Here is a 14,454-nt window from a genome sequence, read left to right as displayed (position 1 = left end):
TTTTTTTTTAATGTTAAAAACTTAAATATTGAATAGGAAATTTGCCCCTTAATGTGCAACTCAAATACATACAGAACAAGTAAGGCATTCCGTGCAAGCCTGAAGTAACCTCCTACCTGTGGCTTAAACGGATGACAGCTACTCTCAAAGCTCTTGCGTAGCTGTTAAGTATTTCACAGGCATAAACTTTTGGAAAATAAGCTTAGAACACAGTAGTAGCTGTCAAGTCAGTAGACCCAAATCATTATCTAAAATTTAGTGGCAAAAAGATACTTTCAGAGCACCTCTAGGTTGTATTTCCTAAACCTTTTTAAGAGAGAAAAAAAACTTTAGAAAAGGCCAGATTTTACAAGCTGTACCTATTCTCTGCAGAAAGTAATCATTGTAAATGATCTTTTCCTAAGTGAGAAAAAGTGAAACACATTTTTCTTAAAGATCCTGCAGAACTGTAGAAAACCTTGTTTCAAATATTTGATTACCAAATAATATTCACTGTACATACTTTTAGACTTCAGTTATACAGACCACACTATGTACTTTAAAAGTATGTACTGATGTAGCAACAAAATCATACATGCAGAAGTGATAACTCATAGCAAAAAGATCAGGTTTTGTGTTACAAAGGATACAGACATGACTCTTCACATCATTACGAAGTCCTTTACGAACAAATTCGTATGCTTCTTCCTTCTTCCCTAAGCAGTTCAAGGTCAATCCTTTCATTGCCAGCGTCTCTGTAAGAAATATCATATACTTATGTTTCTGACTTCCCATATGCCAGTTTCACAGCACAGATATCCTTTGAAGTTGTTGAAACAGTGAAGTTCCCCATTAAATGATAAATTTAGATCAGGATAGCAGCCTAGCACAGCTGAAAACTGTTATATGGAAGCATTTCCTTTCTTGGAATTGGTCTTAAAAAGACCACTGTAGAACATCACACAGATGTGACAAACACAGACAACACAAACTTCATAAAAAAAGCCACAAACATTAAACTGGCTTTAGGGGAGTAAACTGAAACAGTTTTAGAGAGCTTCTCAATGTCTGTTAAAACTCCAGCTAGGCAGAACAAGAAAAAAATCCATTAGGTTGTGTCACACCATGAGAACCAGATTTCTGTCACAGTCGGCTACTACTATCAACTGTAAGCAACCTGTAAGAGGAGCATTAGTTCCTACTACAGTATTTTGGAGGTAAAAGACCTTCTCAAAGTAGTAGCATTTTAATCAACATTCTGAGAGGCACAAGATTGCAAATACATTGGTATTACTATTGCTCTGCCACTTCCCCCATTCTGCAAGTAATACCAAGGGAAGCAAGTTGCATGTAATGCACACACTATGCCTGAAACCTGTTCCAGATTCATATTTCTTAGTTCTGTTTGTTTTTTTTTTTATAAATAAGAGACTATCTAGGTTCAGTCTCCCCTTGCCAGAAGATTATTAGTCACATTTTCATCACAGTACTCTGATTTTCCTCCAATTGCAACCTCTTCCCCAGTATTAATGGTAACAGCCCATCTCAAGGTCAACCACAACAGCCATTTGAAGTTTCATTGATGGATCTGTTTAACACCAAGTTCTGTAGGAGTTCACATAAAGGGAATAATGACCCAAGGTTTTTGTTGTTTTTTTTTTTTTCTAAACTGTCCTACATCTACACTGTAAGAACAGAGAAAGCTAGAATGATACACTCCCAATAATATCAGGAAGCTTGAAAAAGATTATCCCCACTGTGGGAAGGAGGGCAAGCTACTCCTACCTTCCCACACCAGGGAGATAACTGTCCAGGCACAGCAATCCATCTGTTTGTCACCTTCTCACTAAATTTTTCAAATTCCTTGTCTCTGAAGCTAAGTGCGACAACAGTGCAGCTTCCCATCAGATCATTTCATTGGCTTAGTTCTGCTTCAGCTGTTCATTCCAGGCTTTGCTCCCAAGCTTCAAAGCCATTAGTGGCTTAGAGCCCAAGTAGTATGTGGACTGTCAAGGCTGCTAGTTGTCCTGGAAAAGGTTTCAGACACAGCAAGAGCAGAAAAGACAGATGCATGCCAAGACGTTATAAAAAACACAAATGCTAGCAGAGACAAATGCATTAGGTCAGAGCTGGACAAGCCATTCTAGCTTTCAAGCAACAAGAAAGCTGGACTTCTATCTCTAGGGAAGTAATGAAGACAAAGAACCAGCAGACTGATGAAAGCATGAAAACGATTAGTAGAACATTTTGCCAAGATTTGACAATGTCAAACAGGAAAATAATTTTACTGACACAGTACATGCACACTCAGTGTGAGGTTTCTTCAACAGTAGACAAACATGAAAAATGTACTGCATCAGAAGGAAAGATTGGCTGGACCATGCAACAGAAACCCTGTCATACAGTAAGACTAGAGTATCTTATTGAGGATTAAGTTTGGACAGATGTAAATAGAAGCAACATTTTGCTGTACCGTTTCCTGCAATATTTATCAGAACAGAATCTCCAGATTCAGTCTTTAGCTTCAATCTTAGCAGCAACAGTATTATACCTAACTTTGCTCCTTATAAGTAGGAGTTTGGTGTGTAGTACAGAAAATTTAACAGTATAAACTTGAAAAAAAATTTTAATTCACTGGCAGAATACCTTCATGTTATACTAAAAACAAAGCTAGCCCTGCTATTAAATAGGAATGTCAGAAAACACCATACTAGCATTCTGATCCAGAAATCCAGAAAGACAACTTACTTAGAAGCTTCACTGAAGTGTACTTCCACCATATATTTTGATCTTTATCAGCCCACCGCACAGGATTATTGGCTGAACTAGGGTGGAAGCTTGGTGTGAACACACAAAGACTGCAAATCCAGAGTAATTATTCAGTCATAAGGACAGAGTCATACTCAGCAACAGGCTCCTTCCTTTCTCAATAGTATGGAATCGACTGATTATACACTTAAGCTAGGAGGAAAAATGAAAAAAAAAAAATCTTTTGAGTCTGCAGTTACCTCCATGTTCAGCAAATTTTGGGTTAGAGAGGATCATCTTGCAGAACTTGAGTCCATTTTTGTACTGTTTTTGTTCGTAACATTTCTGGAAAAAAAAGAGGAGGAATACAGTCACTGAAATGCATTTAAATGGAGTACCTTAACATACTATTACAAATGCAGTAGTTCTTTCAGTAAGGTATGGTAATGAAATCACTAAACAAGCTCTACTTGACTATGATTATTCATATTACACTGTCTTTTTTTTCAGCATTCAGAACAGTATCTGCTTTCATTTACATGCAGCCAACGCTCAATCTCACAGTCTCCTTTTTATAAAAAGTTAGTAACTTCTTTTCAACAGAAATAGGAAAGGCAAGTAGGAATGTCTACTTCAATTCAGAAATTCTTAAAATAGAGATCCCAGTTAGAAATCTCAACTCCACAAAACTTTTGAGTGGAGTTAGCCTTAAAAGAGTCTAGACACTCCTTTAAACATTCCACTTCCCTGGCCTAGTGACATCTCAGATGGAAGACTTTTCTTGTTGCCAATGTAGACTTTTGGGAGGAACAGAGAAACCATGAAGTAAGATAGATCTACTGTAACCTCAAAAATCTATAGATAGATGTCTGGGGAGTGAGAATTTACTTGGATACCTAAAAAAAAAAATTAATTTCTATCTGGAATAGTACAGCTAAGGGCTACTTTTACATTTAGGGTACCATTACCGTAAACTGGCAAACAACGTGGTTCAACTGTGGAAACAGAAGGGAAAAAAATCAAAGTGTGTGATTTGCTCTTCTGGAAGGTATTACCTGATGTTATCAAGTCAGTAAGGTCTTAGCAATTTAAATCCATTACTAGATGACTTGAAAACAAATTTACTTAAGCCAGTTAAAGGCATGCTTATATCAGTAAGCATGAAAATGATTTAACATCATTTAAGCTTCTGAACTTGAAGGAAAAAAACCCACAAACCAGGTTTAACTTGGCATCATTTTCAGTTAACGCGGTATATTGTCCTGCTGTAATTGAGACAGTTATTCTCAGGAGAAATTATGTAATTTCAGTTAGGTGCTTCAGTACTTGAACTGACTCTCATAGATCACTGCCACTCCATCAATCTTCCAGTACAGAGGTAAAATCTATGTTAAATTAATGCAGAGTGTGGTAACTCCTTTGCAGTCATAATACATCATTGCACTGCTTTCCAGAGTACAAGCAATCCAGAAACATACCCATGCTCACTTTTAGGTAATTGCTTGAAGTGTCAAAACAAGAGTCCTCCCCCAGTCTGTGGGAAAGGGCTTAACTGCAGTTTTTAAGTTTTTGCTCCCTGAAACTCAAGACACTTGCAGTTAACCATAATTAAGTGAAGACTGTCGTAGTTCAGCCCCGATCAGGACCAGACTACGCAGTCTGTCTCTCGCTCCCCCCACCCTCCGAGAGAATAGGAGGAGATGATATAAGAAAAAAAACAGCTCAAGGTTTGAGATAAGGACGGGGAGAAATCCTTAAAGTTACCATCACGGGCAAAACAGACTCGACTTGGGGAAAACTATTCATTTATTTCTAAAACTAGCAGGAGAATGAGACAGGGAACAAGATAACCTCCCCCCACCCCTCCCTCTTCCCGGGCTTAACATTATCTCTACTACCTTCCCCTCCCGAGCAGCACGGGGGGGCGGGAAAGGAAATGGGGGTCGCAGTCAGTTCACCACGCGTTGTTTTACGCCGCTGTATCATCGTCAGGGGAAGAACTCCTCGCATTCCTCCTCTGCTCCAGCATGGGGTCCCTCCCATGGGCCACAGTCCTTCCTGAAACTGCTCCGGCGTGGGTCATCTCTTCCACAGGGTGCAGTCCCTCTAGAACAGCTGTCCCAGCGGGCCCTCCATGGGCCACAGCCTCCTTCAGGCCTCCACCTGCCCCAGTGTGGGGTCCTCCACAGGCTGCAGGTGGATCTCTGCCCCTCCGTGGACCTCCATGGGCTGCAGGGGGACAACCTGCTCCACCATGGTCTTCACCACAGGCTGCAGGGGAATCTTGGCCAGGAGCCATATTACTCCTCCCCCTCCTTCTTCACTGACCTTGGCATCTGCAGCCATTCCTCACAACAGGCTGGCAGACGTCTCTCAGGATCCTTTTTACATCTTATTCACTTCTCATCTCCTTTCCACTTCTTGCAGCCGGGCCGGGCCGAGTTGGGCCCAGTCGGCTGCCCAGCGGGAGGCCAGAGGGTGAGGCCTGCAAGGCCCACGAGGCTTGCGCCTCCCCCTCTCTGCCCCCCGCTCAGCTGCTTCACATCTTCTCCTCCTCTTTTTCCTGTTTTCCCCTACTTAAATACGTTATCACAGAGGCATTATCATGGGACATTCTGCTACCAATTGGCTCGGCCTTGGCCAGCAGCGGGTCCGCCCTAGGCCCGGCCGAGTCCACTGAACAAAGGGGAGCGACTTCTAGCAGTTTCCTACAGAAGCTACCACCTTAGGCCCCTCCTCACTAACAAAACCAGAACAAGACTAAGTCATAGAATAATTTAGGCCAGTAGGAACCTTTGGAGGTCACCTAAACCATCCCTCAAAACAAAGGAGAGCTAACCTTGATATTAGATCAGGTTGCTCTGCCTGACTGACTTCTGGCAGGATGGCCAGGGATTTCCCATCAGAGGCAAACAGCTATAGTATGACAATTAACATTAAAACAACAGCAGCAAAAAAAAGCTTTGAGAATTTTAACTTGAGAATCAGTTTCCACATCTTTATCCAAAATAACCCAGCTTGCTGCAAAACTTAGAGTCTCCTCTAGGGGAAGGTCAAATTCTCACATTCATCTATTTATTCCTTTTTTAACATAAAACGCTTAGTATCATTTTTAAAGGATCAAAGAGAATGCCAACAATGCTGTAAGTATGCCTTCTAAATTTATTCAGGTACACCTAAAAAAGTAACAGAATAGTGAACATTAATCCAGGATTCTACAATTCTTGCAATGTTGAGTGAAACTCCAAATACACAGCAATGCTTAACCACAGAACAGAAGCTATTTGAGTCAAGCTTAAAATACATCAACTACATTAGGAAATCATATCTATTCTCCTTGTTCTGACATTTTTATCCTGGAGAGTTCAGTCTCAGGCCTAGAATAAAAACTGAACTTAGATAATTACAGAAAAATTTGAGATTTTTGGAGGACAAACAACATAACACTTTCCAAAAGCCAAGAGATGGATAGAAAAGAAAAAAGTTAACACTCTCCACCGAGAGAGAAGCACAAGTTAAACACTCATAGTTGTTTGGCTTGCTGATAGAGAATCAGCATACTTGTACAAACAGGTTCACTCAAAACCAAACAAACCACAGCATTTCTTACCCAGCTGCTAGATACTACACAAATGAGGGGCTGAGTACAGAAACATAATGAAACAGTATTAAATGCAACTTCATGCAATTCCACTGCCTGTGGGACAAGCCTTGCTTGTTGCTAGTCAAAAGGTTACTTCCCAGCCCTGCTCCCTCCAAATAAATACATACACACATGCATTTGTAAATAAGTTATGTATCTATACCAACACATTGGCTTAAACATATACCAATACAAGAGAAAAGGACTTTGCTCAGCAATACAAATTATTTTACTCTCATCATCAACATGTATAGCTATACTGAAAGGCTTACAGATTCAGTTCCATGGACAAACCTGGGGCTTTAAAGCATCCAAACTTCATGAACAGACTCCTTTTAAACTTCTGTCTGTCCAAAAACTGAATGAGCACATCATGCTCTACCTCTATCTTGTTTACAGGAGACTCAAGTTTGATGCCATATGATATCATCTCATTTTGTAGTACATATAGGAACTTCATAGTTGAGAAACATGGTATCTCCATACGTGTTCTCAAGCTTTATACTAATCAGGGCAAATACAGCTGAAATATGTTCATTAGTAGCTGTACCATTGTATTAAGTCTTTGGTATATTAAAAGCTCAAGCTAATATGCTAGCTTTGGTTGGTTTTGTTTGTTTTTTACTTCTTAAACAGCCTTATCAGTTGTGCTTAATGCAAGGCTCCCCATCACCCTTTCATGGCAATAATCTCCTGCTAAAACTAAAGTCAAATCACAAACGTTTACATGCCCAAAGCCTCAAAGGGAGATTACGGCAAGGCCAAAACATTATCCAGAACTTCTGCTACCAGATGTTCTCAGAAGGATGTTACCTCTCCTGGCAAACATCTCATCCTGGTTTACTCCCTTTTTCAACACTAACTTAAAACATATAATCTACTTGTAGACTTCACCATACAACTGAGCTAGATATTTTCTGCACTTTCAGGTAAGTACCAAGTGCCTCTACAGAGAGGTCAAACAGCACAGCACCTAGGAAAAAAACTGTGACAGTAAGAAATACTATAACAAGGATACAACAATGTAGAGCAGGAGGATACTTTAGTCCTGTATTACAGTGCTTTGCTGCTTCTACTTAAGAAAGTAGAAGCAGCAAAGGATTCACAAGTTCTATATTTTTTTTGTATTGTGCCATCTTTGAGATGAAAACCTTTCCACTCTTTAAACACACAAAACCAACTTCCACTACCAAACATCAACAAAATCAGGGATCTAAATGGCTCACTAACATCACTTCCAAAACAGAAGGACTTCATGTATCACTTAACTGCATATGCTACTTACATGTAAATTACGTTTAACTCCTGGCAACATCAGATTAGCAATGGGAGGTTTTTACAGATTACACCTCCCTAGATGAAGCATTTGCCATTTAAAAATAAGGTCTTGTATAGAGAAAACAGCTACTTTTTTTCCCCATACTGAAGCCAAGAGTTTAATACAGAGATCAACAATTTCACGAAGAACACCTCATTATGACCCTCAGACATTAACACTCACTTATGATAAATCATTCAAGGAAAAAAAAAAAAAAGAAATCTCAACTGGCTACTTCAAGAGACTGCAGTTGCAGCAGCCAATTCCTGTCTTCATGCGATGTCCCTAGTACTTCTGAAAGTACTGAAGTGATGAGATTATTTCATAAACCATTTTCACATGAAAGCCAAATGAAATGTAGTATTACATTCAAAAGAGGACAGGTATCACATCAAACGAAATAGCAGTGTTAAAGATAACAATCAAGCTTCCTTGATCAATTTAAGTGCTTTAATAGTTGTTTAACAGTTGTTAAAGTTGTTTAAAACATTTAAACAACTATTAAGGTAATCTGTGACTGTAACAGTAGCAGCTGATAAGTTAAATCCAAATGAGAGACACTGACCAGTCTCATGGTGAGCATGTGCTATTTTCTTTAACAACAATACTGCAATTTGGAAGTTGGTTTTGCCATGTCTTGGCAAGATCTTGTCAAACACTAAATCCAAACCACTGCTGGCAATTTAACACTATTCTCAGATCCAATCTTTGCAGTCCACATTCTATTAATAGAGGTCTGCACATCAATACACTGCCTCACCAGAAACATGCTGGATGATTAGAACAGCTTCAAGATTAAAAAAAAAATACATTCTTCTAGTAAAAGTTTTAGTCTTCCCTGCTACTGTACTTCCATATACTCCTGCTTGTGGACCTCTCAGCACTTGACAAAGTTTCAACATTCTTCTTGCCAGGTAGTGTCTTCTCTCTTGTTGTAAAGATTTTGGCACAAACATCAGGAGTTTGGTAACACCTAGGATTCATTTAAACAAAGTTTTAACCTTATGTTCTCAATGCTTACTTACATCTTCCATTTTTTTAAACCGTGCGTCTGCTGTGTAACACTGACAGGGGGACTGGGTAAGGAATAATAGCTAAATGTGGAACCTGAGAGCCTAGAGAAAAGGACAAGGCTTACACAGCCCCATGGGAAAGAATGGAAGTCAGTTGTGCTGGCAATCTGTCCAAGCCACAACGATAATCAAGTTCAGTAATAAAAAAATCCCTCAAAGTTATCACTGACTGTTATTCTAAGCAGCAAATATTCCTGGGAGCTCTCTGACAAGTATTTAGGAGCTGTTCAAATTATTAATTCACATTTCTGACCAAAACCAGGCACAATCAATACAGGAACATCAGCATACTGTCAGTATTATTCTTAATTGGCATTTAACGCTTGGACCTTTTAAAAAGCCTTGTTTTGTTGCACATCTATAAAACAATGCCATCTGCACCTAACAGACAATCTATATTTCTCAAAGTAGTTAAGTACCTTGGTCAGATTTTAGACAGAACTCTCAGTATTATACTGTTCCTATGCTAACAAATAATAATTACTGAATTATTCACCTGTTTGATATCATGGTCTGACACAATCTTGTTTGAATTACATACAATTAAGTTCCAAGAGTTCAACATCTATGTTGGAAATGCTCCTCAGATTATGAAATATTTGGATACTTTGCAGTACTGATAAAGGAAAACAAAGCATCATGATAACATTAAATTTCAGAGACAGACTAGGGACCTCTGGATGAGGTTCCCCAAACAGCAACCCTCTTTCCACACCGATTTCAGTTTGCTGATGTTTGAGAGAACAGAAAAAAAGTATCAGCTGAAAGGGGCTTCAGGTCACAGAGGCGGAGGAAAAATTTCATTACCATTTCCCTACTCTCACAGCATGCTAGTTTTCTGGTCTCAGGACAACCCTTTCAGAGCATCAATATGTTCTTCTACCCTTTCCCCCCAAGCCCTACTGGTATTATATATGCATGGATATTCCTGCTCTCTGCTGGTAAGAGTGGTTAACCTCACCAGTTGAAATAAAAAGAGTAGAAAGACAACCTAGCTCCAGCCTTGCTTGCTTCAATTGTCAAAATAGACTGGCCACACAGTTTTTCCCCATACCTGGGGACCTGGTGATGCAGAACAGTGCTGAGTTAAACCACAGATAGTGGTGTACAACAGAACAAGCTACCAGCTCACATGCAGTGGTAACATTATGATGAAAGTACTAATGTCATAGTAACATCTAAGCTTTCACTATCACAATTCTCTGTGCACATCAGCATTTTCCCCCTTAACTAGCTTTTTCCAATTATTCAAGTTCAAATCTACAGAATCAGAATACACAAAACATTCCCACCTGCATTCTGTACAGTAACAGTTGTAATCACTGCTGGTTTGTGTCCTGTATTGTTGGCAGAAGAATGATATTGTATTTATTATAAGAAAGAACATGTGTGATAAGAGAATGTTTCAACATTTGCTGTCAGAGACATCTTTAACAGCCCTTAAACTATGCCTCTTTAAAAGAGGGAAGTTCATTATTAAAAAGCTTGCCTTAAAGATTTAGTCTAATTCCATGCTGTGCATACACTCAATACAACTTCAACCCCTAGAACGTTCTTTGCTTTGAAGGGGCAGAAAACAAGGGAACATGCAGTGGAAAGAGCTCTTGCTTGGAAATACTTAACATCTCTAAGTTCCTCACAATCTGAGTTAGTAGAGCTCTCTACCATTAATGAACACACATATGACTCTGCTAAGGAGAAGCTATAACAGCAACACTAGGAATTAGACAAGTCATAGCCCCATCACACATTTTCAACTAGTTTTTAATCTGCACTTTGTGCAGAAGTACTGAAGAGTCCCATCTGCCACATCTCCTGGGATGAAACAGCAATTTGCCTAGCAGGAACTCAGACTGAGCAGGTGCTCCAACAGCCAGTGGAACTGCATCTGTAAGCAGTTAAGCAAATGAAACTATCAACATCAGCACTGTTCTGCGAGACCTGATACACACACACATGTATAAATCTCAGGCTTTAAAAAAAAGTTAAACTTTTACTGAGATACCTTAAAGCAAGTTCAAGGCAATTACCAATGCAAGCCTTAAACACTAACAATCTCAACATTTCATAAAATATTTCACAGCAATTCAGACAAAAAAAAAAGTCACACAAATTATAACAGAAAAGGCCAGAGAGATCAGACCCACCCGGTACAGGCCACCGGAGGCAAGATAGATACAAGTGTTAGATGCATGGGGAGAGGCTTAGGACTAAGACAAGCAAAATTACAGTTCTCATCAGAATGTTATCAGCCTCTAGTTATTTGTGCCTTATCAATCCTCTGAGCCAAAGGGTGTATCTTCACACACATGCAAAAAGTAAAGGGCTTTCCCCCCAAAAACCCCCTCCCAAAGTGCCTAAAGCTTTTCATAGTTACTACATCTTGCAGCAAAGGGTTCCACAGTACAGCTACCTTTTTTTTTTTTTAAGAACTTTTTGTTTGGAGCTTTTACTCTGCAGGCACCATTACCACCAAAATGCAAACTAAGCATGATAGCTTGAGAACAGGCAAGTCCCTTGTAACTTCTCCAGATTGTTAATAATTTCAGAATCTTCTATTACATTTTCTCCTTCAAGAAGGTCATTTCATACTTGCATCCTTCTTCCAATGAGGTTTGGGAAAACAGCAATGCACACAGCACTGCAAATGTAGACTTGCAGTGTACTTGAACAGTGGCATAACAGCATTTTTCTCTTCCCAAGATTCACCACCTTTCAACTACTGTACCAGGTAGTTGTTTTAACAGAACCTCAAAGATTACTAAAACCCTCAAATCCTAGGGGCAATCCAGCTCACAGTCCATACTAGGTCAACATTAAATTTGGATTTCAAAGTCTAACATTCATCTACAAACAATTTTACTTGCTACCACTCAGCTTACTCCAGAAACATTAAGTACTTCACGCATGTTTTCAGGTGGCCTTCACTCCTTGTGTCCTTGAGTAGTTTATTTCAACTGACCTCTTCTTGTTATTAATCACTTGTTTTGTTTGATCTTATCATTGGCAATAAAGAGTTTAGGCACAAAATACATTGAGACTTAATTCTGAAAAGTTATCATTTATTAATACAGGAACTTTCCTTAAAAAAGCCCAGAGTGAACAAACAACCAGCATCATTCCACAGAAACTTGCTTTATGAACCTTCCATGATATTTACAAACTCCTTTTGAAAAATTAAAACAGGAATATTTATTTGGGATAAAGTCCTCTCCAAATCAAACTCCCTCCAATCACTGGCAAATGTGAAGCATGATTTTCCCTTATGAAATTCTTCCTGACTCTTACCATTAGTCTATTATCTATCCTCTGCAACTCTGTCATGTTAGCAGTCTGCAGCTGGCCAGGCACCCCCACCACCTCTTTTGAAAGTCAGTATCAAGGAAACAACCTCTTCCTATGCTGTTCCTCCTTAGCAGCACAAGTAACAACTGCACTACAAATCAGTCTTACCAGTTACAGCAGAAAATTTTTACTGACAGCTCCACACTCCTGTCTTTAAAAGAAGGTACCTTTAACTACTCCAAAAGTGGATTACAATGGCTACCTCAGCTATATTACTAATCTCATTCAGGGGGCATTAATTAGCATAGCATCATACCTTCCCAATTACTGAGTTTAATAGCTCCGTAACTCCTCCAATATCATTACTAGGAGACTATTTGCAAGCTTATCATCCATTATTATTTCATTAAATAAAGTGAAAAAACCTTTCAGAACTTAATGAATAAGAACTAATTTAATTAAGTCCTAGAAACACTTGTATATTTCTCTTTTACCAAAGGAGAAATATCTTAAGATTATTGTTGAAGTCAGTAATCAAAAAATGACACTACACAGAAGTAGTTGAGCAACTCCTCAGATATAGGGCACTTCAGATAACTTCAGATAATATTTCCTCACCCAAAATAGTGGAAGACACATGCCTGAGTGAACTAAGCAACAAGTCACTGCTACAAAGGGATACACCTGCACACTTTTTGTGTTTAATTACTTGAAGTCAAACATAAGTAAATGGTTAAAGTGGTCTCAGTATGACTAATGCCTTGCATCTGAAGAGCTACTAGGATTTAGCTCCCTCATAACAGGATGAAATATTCACAGGCTAGCCCTTCCTCTAGGGAAATATATTTGCAATTAAAGCAGCAAACCTTATTTTACACAGCAATAAGTGGAATTCACTAAGAAATCAAAGAATTAATTATTTAAAGGCATGATACTATCCACAGTTTTATTAGGCATGAAACAAACAGTAGACAATACCTTACACCGTGATACTGGGCAGACACCAATAGTTATTACAAGACAAAGTATTTCTTAAAAACAAGAAAAACTTGGCAAGTAAGCCATGAAAATATGACAACCACCCCATGACTTTCCACTAATGCACTCATAAGAACTACTACCATGCTCTGTCCAGAAATAGCTGATTTCATTTTATAAAGCCAAAGTTTAAGAATAATTTTAAAGTGAGACATAGTTTATAGTCCAGGTTCTCAGGTGAAGGGAGGGAAAAAAAAAAATCAAAGCTGCTTAAACTGAAACATAGTACTAAGGCAAGCTTACAACTCTACTTTAAATACATAAAATAAAAGATCTGCCTAAGCTTACTAGAAGTAAACACCAAATGCACATTGCCAAATCTCAATGTTAACAAGAAGCATTTTTAAGTTACCTCATGTACATGTTTATTTTAGATTGCTGAAGACCAATTTTAAGTGGCAGAAACACACCAGTATTCTTGTATTCATTCTTTTTTATGGATGCCTTTCTCTTTCCATAAAGGGAGAGCCAGGCAGCTTTCAAACACTTCCTCCATGCCTTCTGTGAGACTGAGAAGTGAAAGAGAAGAGCCTGAAGTTGCTCAGCCCCTCCCTCCCAAACAACATCACACCTATAGGCACCATCAGAGCTTCCAGAGGAAGAGCACAAGTCTGAGGAAAAAGCCCCTGAAGAAAAGTGGAAGTAAGGCTTAAGAAAACAAACAGACCTGCAAGTCAGGACAGTGAGAGAAATGAGCTCTAGCACGACCGTGCAGTAGTAGTGAGAGACTAGAACTATTACCTATTCTGCAATTGCTATTACTTCCCAAATCACACCACAGCTAGTTTGAAGTCAGCTTGTTCAAGCACTGCCAAGCATGCAGGCACACAAATTGATGTGGCTTAAAGACTATTTACTCAGCTTCTTGAGCAGACTTCACAGTTTACACTGAACTCCATGACCCCACGCTAGTTTGGCCAGCTCTGTAAGCTTGGTTTGCTGTTATGTGGGCATCTTGTTCAGACTGTTGGCAACCTGTCTCACACATTACATACACACACCAAGTCACTGACTCTTAAGTAACTCTCATGATCTCCAAATAGGCTTCCCATTTCATAACGGCTAATTTTCCACAGAATGTTTGTCTTAATATGAGTACAGTTTCCTCGCATCTGTTACAAGTGATTAAATCACTACATGCTTGTAAGGTCTTATTATATAGCCTCTCACATAATTCCCCCCTCCCAATTTTTAAAATGCCTGCAGCATCCATAGCAATTTCAAGTATTCTGGCAGTGCCAAAGTAGGCAAAGGCTGCTTCAATTAGAGAACGGTCTTTAGCACTACAAGCTGTGTTACTACACTAAAATACTCTGAAACATGTCAAGCAACCAAAGGGTTCTAATTGTACTATGTAGACATTAGTATTC

At 39.0% G+C, this 14,454-nt stretch overlaps 1 protein-coding gene across 1 annotated transcript in view; it reads right to left on the bottom strand.

Annotated features, from left to right (window-relative positions):
• NAA16 (N-alpha-acetyltransferase 16, NatA auxiliary subunit) overlaps positions 1-14,454 on the bottom strand; it is a 65,719-nt gene that overhangs the window by 49,092 nt on the left and 2,173 nt on the right. Inside the window, exons 2-3 of the mRNA XM_086771800.1 lie at positions 2,988-3,072; positions 630-734 (exon numbers count right to left, since the gene is read on the bottom strand). Of these exons, the coding sequence (XP_086627926.1) occupies positions 630-734; positions 2,988-3,072 (190 nt within the window). The remainder of the gene's footprint in view (positions 1-629; positions 735-2,987; positions 3,073-14,454) is intronic.

The sequence above is a fragment of the Chlamydotis macqueenii genome, chromosome 1, assembly GCF_036417535.1.
Source record: "Chlamydotis macqueenii isolate bChlMac1 chromosome 1, bChlMac1.mat, whole genome shotgun sequence".
NCBI classification, from domain to species: Eukaryota; Metazoa; Chordata; class Aves; order Otidiformes; family Otididae; genus Chlamydotis; species Chlamydotis macqueenii.
This window is presented reverse-complemented; position numbering and strand designations above follow the sequence as displayed.